The following is an 11,547-nucleotide window of genomic DNA, read 5'->3' as shown; positions in this document are numbered from 1 at the left end:
ACTAAATAATTAAAAATAAAGCATGTAATGGAATTAAACTAATGAGATAATCAGTAATCGTTAATTAAGCATGACAAGTTTCTTAATGAATCTGATACTATGTTTTCTCCTTTCTTCTTTCTCACGTGGTCACGTTCCCATCAATGTAATGAAACTAGGTTTAGCAAATAAAATAAATAAATAAAAATATTAAAGTAGATATTATTATTCTTAATTACAAACAATATATATACGTAAGATGTAAACTACCTCTTTATTCCATGTACCTACCAACGTTGTTGTTTCTTTTCTTAAACTCTCCAACGTTTCACTTTACTTTGTCTCACAACCTTTCATCTCTAACCCTTATTTTCTCTCATTTTCCTTCTCACTAAAATATGAGCAAGTTGTGGGTTTTTCTCACCCAACTTAATTCCATTGCTGGGTATATATATACACAAAATCTTCTATTTTTCCCTTCTGTTTCTTGAATTTCTTTGATGTTAATGAAATACTAATTCATGTATTTTATTTTTGCAGGCCAGTGTTGATGTTACTATATCCTTTGTAAGTATAATTTTCACACTTAGATTATTAATTTATTACATAAACTTTGATTAATTATTTTTTTAATTTATATTATCATAGGTATGCTTCTGTTGTAGCTATTGAGAGCACATCTAAAGTAGATGATGAACAATGGCTTGCTTATTGGATCATTTATTCGTTTCTCACTCTTATGGAAATGGTTCTTGCGTCCCTCTTAGAGTGGTAAGATTTTAGAATATTATATTATAAATAAAAAAAATAATTAATTTTTGGTCAATTAATTTATATAAAATACTAATAATTAATTGATTTATATTTAGGCTTAATTTATTTTTAATAAAATATAAATTAAAATTTTTGTAGGATACCAATTTATTATACTGCGAAAGTATTTCTGGTGGCATGGCTAGTTTTGCCACAATTCAAAGGTGCTGCTTTTTTGTATGAAAGATTTGCACGACAGCACATAAGAAAATACATCACCCCCAAGAAAGTGAGTTTATAGTTTATGATTCTTGAGGCATGATGAAGATGAAGGAAGGATGGTGATGATATTGCTAAGGATGAGTTATGGTTGACGACTGAATTACTTAGATACTTATAAACTAATTAATACCAATTAATTGGGTTTGTTTTAATATTAATATGATGTATGGCTTTTGCCACAGTTTCAAATTCTGGCATTGTTGTTTTACATGACCATGTTAAGTAAAGTTAATTACTCTTTCGTTTTCATTTGTTGTTGGATTAATAATAAACGGTGCACGGTGCATTCCGGTAAGAGTCTCGCATCTTATTACGGTCTCAACATGTACTTATAACTGGATAATTCTTATTCTACAAATTAGTTTTGCAGGGTTGAGTTAGATCTAATTATATTTCTTAACATAGTATTAAGAGTATCGTTTAAGATCCGGGGAACCATCTGCCATAAAATTGTGTCACTATTGTGTTAAGATTCGGTGGACAAACTACAATAAGGTTGCCACTATTTTGTTAAGAATTTAAGTGATTTTGTAGAATTTAGTTAGGACCAATTACATTTCTTAACCCATTCAATTCAATAACGAGAGGAAGTGTCTAAAAAGTATTAGGATGACAAGAAGTGGGGAAACTCAATCAATATCAATTGGTCCCAAAATTAAAATTTAAGTTGCTTAAAACCTATTTTCGTTGTTATATAGGTTGATGCTTTGTAGAGTAAATAGATCATGCTTTTGTGTATGTTTGAATTCAAGGGGAATTTTGTAAAGTTAGGGTGATCCATGTTGATTCGCTAGGTCCATTATATTGACATTATAAATACTAGCAAATTTATATGGAATTCAAAGGGAATTAAGCAATGTTTTAAAATCCGGGATAAGTCATTGACTCGAGTTATTGGATAATTGAATTACGAGTTGGATAAGTGGGTTACTACTTAGAGTGATGATTGATAATCTAAGAAAATTCAATAAACTTATTTGTTGTAAATAAGTTGAATAATAATCATAGTCAATAAAATCACAAATTCAAATAAATTATAATAATATAATATGTTTGAGAAAAGACTTTCTAAATTTGAAGGTGGGGAAACATTTTCTTTTTGTTTTAATTGTTTTTCATTCAAAAAGATGTTGTTTTAACGAGTTAAAAGATAAACATTAAATGATGAATTCGTCGGTTCTAGAAATCTATCTATTCACTAGTTTAACTGGTGAATCAGTTAGGTCAAATTGATTTTTGCTGAATCAATTGTAATTATGGTCTCTTATGATCTTTTATTGAATTGATCTATTTTTCAATTCTTGATCTAATCAATTTGACCGCGACCTGTCTAAATTGAGTATTAAAACATTGCTTGGAGGCATGGTTTCAATTCATAGTCACATATATACTTAGTATGAATTACAAATTTGTTCCAACAATCTATCGCTTAGATATTACATTTTTTTTAGAATTAGCGTCAACGCATCTATCAAAACTCATTTTATTTTTTATTCGAATTAGGGTATTCTTTGATTCGAATCAATCAACCAAAAACTCAAAAATTCAAAAAAAAAAAAAAACTAAAATCATTTTATAATTCATAATGACTTAACATTATTTTTTGGAATAAAAGCATGACTTTATTGAATTTCCAAAAACAATGATTACAAACCGATCCAAAGGGATTCCGATATCTTAGTGAAACACAAGTCAAACTAATCTATTCTCACTTATGTGCATAGATAATTTTCTATGTAATTCACATCTAATGCTAACATTTTCTATTATTCTATCTTTCATGTGGGGATCCAACATGAGATGGGAAACATAATGACTTAACATTTTATATGACAAAATAGAATTTTAATGAACATAAAAAATATTTTGATGCAGATGAACAATAATGCAATGATATTGATATGCACATACAACATAATTTGATCACACATGATAAAATAATAGATTACATTTGAACAAAATTTTAGACATAATAAGAATTAAAATAAAATAAACATGGCGATAGAAAGATTAAGGAGATTGAAACGATCATACTAAGTATGATGATCTAAGATGAAACTTGCTGCACAAGTAAAGTTAATAAATAACAAAAACTATGTCAATAGAACAATACGGTAAAAAATGATGGGATGCATCTTCCTTCATTTTTCTTGAGAATCCACGAACATGAAACCCTTGTTTTGTTTAAGATTCCCAGACATTCATGCACTAGAGATCAATGAAGTAACACATGCACTCAATTGGAGTTAGGTTCTTAAGAGTTAGTATTAAGATCTTTAGAAATCCATGCCGTAAGACCATTTGGTGCTTTTACAATCCTAATTTGACATTGGAGTTTATATGACCTTTTCATCACAATAATGACAGACAACTTTATGATAGAATTATTCTGTCTATCTTTTAAAATCGTGACTTTTATCACTTGAACTTATAGAATAAATACTAGGGGAATTGTTGAGTTGTGTTAGTTTCCCTTTTAGGTTTTCATTTTCAAGTTTTCAGCTAGGACACTTATCGCACTCGACTACATCAACTTTTTCTAAAAGAGTTTAAGAAATGCATATTTTGCCATTAACAAGAAATGCATGATCTTCTTTTAATGATTCTTAAAGCACTTTTATGTTTTAAAATTCTCTTAAAGTTTTAAAAAAAAATTCTCTTGAAGAGAGAGTTCCTTAAAAGCATTTAAAGCATCATCATGAATTTTGTGAAATGTCTTAGACAATTCCTCATATGAAGTTAAGAGTTGTGAGTCAAAATCACATAGTTTCTAGTCTCTTTGCTCGTGTCTTGCCATCAAACAAAGATTAACCACTTATTTGCTTGAATTAGTATTGGAAGATGACAAGACTTCATCTGCTTACCAAGAAATGTATGTCATACATCCTTTGCCTTTTCTATTGGAGTTGTAGAACTCTTGCTTGATTTTATGCGTCAACAAGCTTGGACAATCATTTCAATAGTGACCTGGTTTACCATAATTAAAGCATCTTGCTTTCATTTCTTCATTCTTGTTGTCTTCCCATTTATTTGGTGGATTAGATATTCTAAAATTCACCAAGTTCTTATTAGAATGTTTAAGACTATTCATCTTGATATACTTGTTGTATCGATGAACAAATAAATCCATCTCTTCATCCTTTTAAGAGTCTTCATTGGAACTATGTTCATTATCCTTTATGTTGACCTTGGAAGAGGATGCATTCAAAGAGATGATTATCTTATCTTCTTTAACCTTTTCCTTCTTTTTCAAATTATCTTCACTCATTTTGAGTCTCTTGAATTCATGTTAATGTCTAGTAAGCTTTCCAAACAAATTTTAAATATCTAGAGTCTTCAAGTCATGTGATTCTTTAGTGGTTGTTAATTTTGGTTTTCATTTTCTACACATAGACTTTAACACTTTTTAGCACAATCTGGGTTAGATAAGTTTTTCTTAAATTTTTTAACTTGTTGATTATATGAACAAAGCGCATCTGCATGGAAGCCACGTGTTCTCCGGATTCCATAATTAAAAGCTCATATTCTTCTATTAACGTGTTAATCTTAGATTGCTTCATGTCGCACGCTCGCGAAAAATGAACAGAGTCGCCACCAATATATTTATCCCATAAGGGAAAGGAATATCAGGAAACCTAACAAAGGAAGGAACAGGGTCTTGCGACCAGAGAATCAAGGTACGGGAGTCGGTTACGCAAGGGGAAGGTGCTAGCACCCCTCACGCCCATCGTACTCGATGGTATCCACCTATTGTTTGTTTCTATCTAAAGGGTGTGTACTATGTCTATGTCTACATGCGAATGAATGCAAAATGTAGGGAAAATAAAGAATTGTACTCGCACGGGCCCTACCCCGCTGCCTACGTATCCTTTTCAGGAATCAGAGTTACCGTAGCTCGGCTAAAGATTTTCTGTTTGTTTTTTGTGTTTTTTAGTTGGGCGGAGTTAACGCTCGCGCTCTTGCATAAGGGGACAGCCTAGGATGCAATGGAGCGGAGATAACGGTGCCCTTAGGTGCCAAAGAGGCAAAAGGAAAAGAGATTGGTTTGTGTCTTTTAGGGTAGATGAGTGATGAACAGTTCCCAATACCGGGCCACTCACCACTTTCTCTACTTTGTTTTAATTTGAACCATTGTTAGGTGTTTTAAGTGTTTTTGGTTGTGTATTTTTTAAGGGGAATTTGTTTGTGATTCGAATCACATAAAATGTATAATGATCGAGAAGCAGATTAGGGAATGAATCCCACTCACTTCTATCCCATTATGTAATGTTCGAGAAACAGATTAGGGAATGAATCCCACTCATTTCTCTCCCATTAATTAATGTTTGAGAAACAGATTAGGAAATGAATCCCACTCATTTCTCTCCCATTAAGTAGTGACCGAGAAATAGATTAGGGAATGAATCCCACTCATTTCTATGCCACTAAGCGATTGAGAAACAGATTAGGGAATGAATCCCACTCATTTCTCTATCACTTTCTTAATGTGATTCGCATCTTCCTTTGTTAATGTTTTAAATGTTGAAAAGAAAAAGAATGCAATAGGGAACTATATCTAAATTCTAATCTAAGTTGTCTATACAAGTCTAAATCCTAATGTTAACATGGGATAGATTCTAAAAGAAGCATACTAATGATATTAACAAAGTAGGCCAAAATTATGGCCAAAGACAAGTAACAAAATCACACAGCAATTATACAAAAATATCATGGAAATGGTACAAAAACAAATCAAGCATTAATGCAAAATTAAACTAAAACTACTATTTTTATGGGTTTTGTGGGAAAATTAATGTCAACAATTACCTAAAAATCTAACAAGTTTTATTGATTATATCGCTATATTTTTATTACCTAAAGAGTGGAAAATGAAATCTAAGTTTAACTATAAGAAAGTGAACTTGGGGGTGTAAACTGAATTTGCAGTGATGATTAGCAGATGGGCGTAGGGCCCAAACAGGGAGGCCCTAGGGCGTTTTTTGTAGTTCAGTTTGTTGTATGCCAAAAGAGCTATGGGCCAAGTAGTGTGAGGATAGCGATTTGGCCCAAGAGATATCTAAATCTTTGTTTTTTCTGTCCAGCCAAAAATGGTGGTGTGTGGGCCTCCAGGGGGTGATGAACAGCGTTTTGGCCCAAGGATATTCTGTCATTTCTATTATTCAATTAAAAAGAAAATGAATTAAAAATAAAATAAAAACAAAAGAAACAAAATGGGAATTAGGGCTAATCTCGTTATGACCTTCAGACTCCTCTCCCTAACTCACTCGCTCCTTCGTTCTCCCTCTCTCTCACGATGAATTCACGGCGGCCGGAGAGCTCCATCGTCTCCGAGCGGAGCTTATTCCGCCGTCTCCTCTTTCTGAGTTACGCTCCAATCCTCATCTCATGATTCATCCCTAATCAACCAAAACTGCTACGAACCCTAACCTCTACAACCGTAAATTAAACGGCGATACTAACGAATTGTAACTCAGAGTAAGAGGGTTTCTCTTCTACTCGAAGTCCTCTACATTTCGGTGTCAAGAATCAAGCGAATAATGCGCAGGAGCAATCGATCAGAGAACTTACCGATGACGACGATTCGGAGACGCTCAAATGGAGGAGAAAATACCAGAGACAATTGCTAGAAATCCGGGTAACGCCTTCACCGCCTCTTTAATCTTCGAAATCCTTTCTACGATTCTCTTCTTCATTTCTTCTCGGATTCTTCTTTTTCTTTGAATTTCTGCCGTCTTGTGTTGTTGTTGTGGTGAGATGAGAATGGAGAGTAGAGATTGCTGAGAATTGGTAGTTGTTGGGGAGCACACGGCTGAGAAGGATGGAGGTTTAGCTCTACCTCAAGGAGTTTCAACGTGAATCTCTTTAAGGTATGTCAAAGGAGCTTTTGTGAGAGGTCGAGGGAGAAGAGAGAGGAGGAGTTGCAGAGGGAATATGAAGATGATGGAGATGGATTGAGGGAGAGTGAATTTGGGAAAATGGTGCGGCGTGTGTGAAGATGAATGATTGGAGGTGGAAGAAGAATGGTGGTGAAGAGAGAATGAGCCTGTAGGAAGTGGTTGAAAAATGGCGTGGGGTCTGTTCAGAGGTGGTGAAGTTTGAATATATAGGTTGAGGAGTGAAGAGAGTCAGTTAGGGGAGAAGAGATGTCAGCCATTGGATTCTGAGAAGTTGTTATGGATTGAAGGGTGGATTGAGAGGTAGTTAGAGCTGTTAGTAAACTGTTAGGTAGTTACAAATATGGTTAGAAATTGACTACTGTTAGTTACGGTTAGGGATTAGTTTTCTGTTATGAAATTTGTTCTTTTTTCTGTTGGAGTTTGTTAAGAGGTGGTTTGAAGTTTCCTGACTTGGTTATTGTTATTTGGGTGAATTGGTTTGATAGCAAATTGTAAGTTTTTGTTTGAAAATTCTGAACTGAACTGGGGTGCTTAGGAATTGCAGAAAGTTAGGAGATTAAAAACTGAAATGTTAGTTTATCAGTAAAGTAAAACTATTAGTAGTTAGTTAACTGGAATGCTAGGTTTAGTTATAGACAGTTAGGGGTTGATTGAAATTGAGTTGACAGTTAGTTAAGAGGTTATGTAAACAATGCTGTTAGTTAGTAATTGATAGAAAATTTAGGGATTGGGAAGTGGGAGTTTATGTGATAGTATGGCTGGAATTTGAATGTGGTATTTTTGTGTGACATGCAGGTTATTTGGTTTGAATTTGCTCTGGTTTTTCCTCTTCTGTTTTGGCATAGCAAAGGGAGCTGAATTGATTGGAATCATGGATGGACAAGGTTTGAAACTGGTGTGGACTGCATTATTTCGTGAAGTACATGGCTGCTGTTTGGTATTTGATTTAATGGTGCAGTTTTTTGAATTGGTATAAGGTAAATAGGTTAGGAGTTAGAATATGAACATCTATGTGAAAGTGAGTTTTCTTTTGTCTTTGCATTCGGTTAGGCCGCTGCAGAATGTTGTTTTTTGGACTGATTTCGAATGACGTGGCTGAATAATTCTGAATGTAATTCTGCTCATGTAATTTTTAGGTTTTGAATTGGTATGAGTGTGGTAATGATATGTGAGGATTGTATGAATGTGAATTGTTAGATATGGATTGGTGAATGATTGGTCATGTTAATGAATGTTAATAGGGTCTGTTTTGGTTTATGCAGGGGCTTGTAATGCTATCTCAAGGCTGGCCGTAAGTTCATGGAAGCAATTCGTGCGCAATGCATTGGCAAAGATTGGAAGAAGATCAACATGAAGTTTTAGGATCAAAGAAGAACATAGGTTTATAAATTTTAGAATTTAGGAGTTTGATGTAATGGGAATGATTGAAGTTGTAATGATAATGTGCATTGTATGGTTTAATGTTCAGCAGTGTTTGTTCCTTTTTGTAGAGTTGGAATTTTTGTTTTATATCCTGGGCCGGATTGGACTCTTAAAATGAATGGGGATTTTTGAATGTTTTTGTAATGGATATTGAATTTTTTATGTAAGTTTGTAATGAATAATGATGTTGAATGAAACTTGAAAAGGTGTTGATGCTCTTGTAACTCTTGTGACCTCGATGATCCATTTTCAATACGCAAAGCATTTCTCCTCTTTTTGCTAGCCTTCGACCGATACCTTGCATCTTAAGAAAGCTTGGTTCACTCTTCTATGTTGTTGCATTTGTAATTCGATCCCCCCATAACAATAATGCTTTAAAGAAATCCTTGAAGATAATAATTGAGCATAGGAGAATGCCTTAACACGAAATCCAGTGAACTCAAAATGAAACAACAATCTCAGACACCAAGCGCAAGTAACTCTAATCTCTTGATACCCACAGGAATATAGACCTTAATCCTTCGAACTTGGTACATCTTGAGAGATAGTACCTCTGTATCCTTTGAATGAATGCGAGAGCCTCAAAGCAATATAGGAACCTTAATTCTTCAAGATCCTTGATCCCAATACCAGATTTATTTATTAATGATGCATGATGTGTTAAATGACCTAGTGGAGGTATGCAGATGAAATGCGAAGCTAAAGCCAGTTAGAAATTAAAGGGTAGGACAAATTTGGGGTATGACACTTCACATCTTTAGTGTCTTCATTAAGGAGCTAAAATGCATCCCATATTATTTGAGTTATCTTACAATGGGAAATCGAAAAATACAAATTCTCGCTTAAAGTAAAGATTAGTACATTCCTCGCTTTCAAATCATAAGAATTTTTCTAAGTTTCTTCATCATTCCACACCCCCATCCTTAGAATCGATTGTTACTTTCTAGAGGTCTAGAGTCCAGGCCCAGGAACTCATGTAAATACCCCAATCTTAAGAGTGAGGGAGGATCTAATCTCATTTATGCGTTAATCACATATATAGAGCTTTTCACCTCCTTACATGAGTTAGTTATAAACCTTACAACAAATTTCAAAAACCTCTCATTGCCATTTACCACCAGGGGTTGTCACGTTGTACATTTAACAAGTACAATTGGCGTCTGCCGTGGGGTTCGGTAAAACTGAACTAAGCTACACTCATCGTTATCTACCATTTGTTTTCGTCATCTTTCTATGAAGAATTTAAGAAAAGCTCCAAGAACACCATCAACATCATTGTCGGTGGTTTTTCCGACTTGGGAAAACCTAGTTTCTCCCGAAGAAAGTATGCCAGGAAGACGGCAGCGCCCGGCGACCTAGGGCAGCTGCCCGGGTTCTTCCTTATCTCACTCAAGAAATCGAAATATCAGAGGTTGTAGTCAATCGTGAATTCTCTCCCACTCAGGAACGTGAGTCGTCGCGAATTCTCTTCTTCTTATTTTTCTTTCACTTTTAAGTTCGATTTTCGATGCGGAATCATTGTTGTGATGTTATTCATTGTTGTTGCAGGTTGTGCTTTATGAACCAGTGAATAATTGTTGCTGAATTCATCGTTTCGTTCTATGCACACCAAGTGTTCGGTGAAATGCCTGAAGATGTTCTTTTTGTTTTTCTGTCTTGAAATCTCTTGGTTGCAGGTCCAAGTTGCTGTTATTGTGTTTACGCAACATTGTTTATTGATTTATATATTCAAGAAGCATCAAAGAATTATGTTCATGAAGTTTTTTAGTGTAATTGCAACTGTTGGCAGTTCTTAGTTCCTTGCTGTAAAGAAATATTCTTTTTTATGATTTTATGAGACTACTCTTTCAGCCTGTGAATTCAAAGGTTGTGAAGGGTCAGAAAACCACAAAAACTTCATTTCAAGGTTTATTTCTTGGAGGTGATGATGAAATTGTGACATTATTAGGGAAGGAGTTTTGTTGGGACTAAAGAAGGAAAATTGTTCTGAAATGAGTTGGATTAGTTCTGTGTTTAATTGGGCTAATTACAATATGGTTCTTCTTTAGATTCACTTCTTAACAAAAGCCATTACAAAGTGCATTCTAGCAAAAGGAAATCTGATTATGTAAAGTCACCAATTCCTAAAGATGGGTGAAAATGGATAATGCATAAGATAATTGAGCTTGAAAAAGTTGAGCTTGATTTCAATCCTTATGGAGGAAAAATGAACGAGGTAACAGAAGCTGGTTTAGAAAAGAATTTTATAAGTTAGATTAGAATGATGTATAGTTACATGACACCATTTATGTCAAAGAGTCCAAGAAGTGCTTATTTGAATTATAGAGACCTTGATATTGGTATCAATAATCATGGTAAGGATGAATATAATGGAGTGGTTTATGGAAAGAAGTACTTTGGTGAAAATTTTGAAAGGTTGGTTAAGATTAAGAGTGAGGTTGATCCTGAGAACTTTTTCTGGAATGAACAAAGTATCCCAACCTTTCCAAACAAGGTATAGGAAACATAGCGGACACACAAATAATTGAATAGGTCATTTGATTGAGTTTTGTTACCCCTTCTGACCCTATGTGTATTCATGGAATTATTTATTTTCATATTCAAATGTTTAAAATATGAGTAACCACTAATTTTATATTTTTATTTTGTTAGTATGTCAATTTATGTACCTACTGAACAACACTAATCATTTGATCTTATCATAACTCCACAATTAGATGCACTTAGATGGGAATAGTACTAGAATTAGTTACCTTTTAGAAGTCATGATTTTGCAGCTCTTCTAATATTCTATGGAGGTTATGGAAAGGATTTGAGAGATCATTACACTGATCAATAGCAATCAAATAAAAAGAATATTTACACTAAAATTTTAAGGGTTTGAGTATATGGATCATATCCATTAGATGTCTCTTAACATTCACTTCCATTACAACTAGAAAAAGGAAGGGAATTTCTTAGTACAATTGTTGGTAATTGCAACTCTTTTTTGCCCAGGCTTTATAATTTTTCTGGCTTCGCCACTAGCAGGAAGGTTTGATGGAAAACATGATATCCGCTAACATCACAAAAAACTTTGGTAAAGAACGAAAATCCAGAATCACCTTCTTAACTAAAGACTCCATTAGCATTCTCCCCTACATTAATGATCCCTTGATCATCACGGTGCAATATGATCACGGTCATGTCAACATGTCATCTGCTCCTAAAATAC

At 34.0% G+C, this 11,547-nt stretch overlaps 1 protein-coding gene and 1 long non-coding RNA gene across 2 annotated transcripts; both read left to right on the top strand.

Moving 5' to 3' along the window:
* The first annotated feature begins 252 nt into the window (after positions 1-252).
* LOC131608011 (HVA22-like protein e) lies at positions 253-1,607 on the top strand. The gene is made up of 4 exons (XM_058879955.1): positions 253-424; positions 520-546; positions 628-750; positions 892-1,607. Exons 1-4 carry the CDS (start codon positions 378-380, stop codon positions 1,031-1,033), a joined length of 339 nt encoding a protein of 112 aa, XP_058735938.1. The 5' UTR covers positions 253-377; the 3' UTR covers positions 1,034-1,607.
* A 4,617-nt stretch (positions 1,608-6,224) lies between these two features.
* Positions 6,225-8,971, top strand: LOC131608010 (uncharacterized). The gene is made up of 3 exons (XR_009285470.1): positions 6,225-6,649; positions 7,707-7,888; positions 8,174-8,971. It is a non-coding gene; the product is annotated as an uncharacterized LOC131608010 (long non-coding RNA).
* The last annotated feature ends 2,576 nt before the right edge of the window (positions 8,972-11,547 follow it).

The sequence above is a fragment of the Vicia villosa genome, linkage group LG5, assembly GCF_029867415.1.
Source record: "Vicia villosa cultivar HV-30 ecotype Madison, WI linkage group LG5, Vvil1.0, whole genome shotgun sequence".
Lineage (NCBI taxonomy): Eukaryota > Viridiplantae > Streptophyta > Magnoliopsida > Fabales > Fabaceae > Vicia > Vicia villosa.
The sequence above is the reverse complement of the archived record's forward strand: the minus strand, read 5'-3'. Positions and strand labels throughout refer to the sequence as shown.

Bases quoted from the DNA above. Each gene is read 5' to 3' on its own strand.
- LOC131608011 (XM_058879955.1), top strand. From the start codon at position 378: ATGAGCAAGTTGTGGGTTTTTCTCACCCAACTTAATTCCATTGCTGG. The intron at 547-627 runs GTAAGTATAATT...ATATTATCATAG, and splicing joins TTGATGTTACTATATCCTTT to GTATGCTTCTGTTGTAGCTA. The intron at 751-891 runs GTAAGATTTTAG...AAATTTTTGTAG, and splicing joins CTTGCGTCCCTCTTAGAGTG to GATACCAATTTATTATACTG.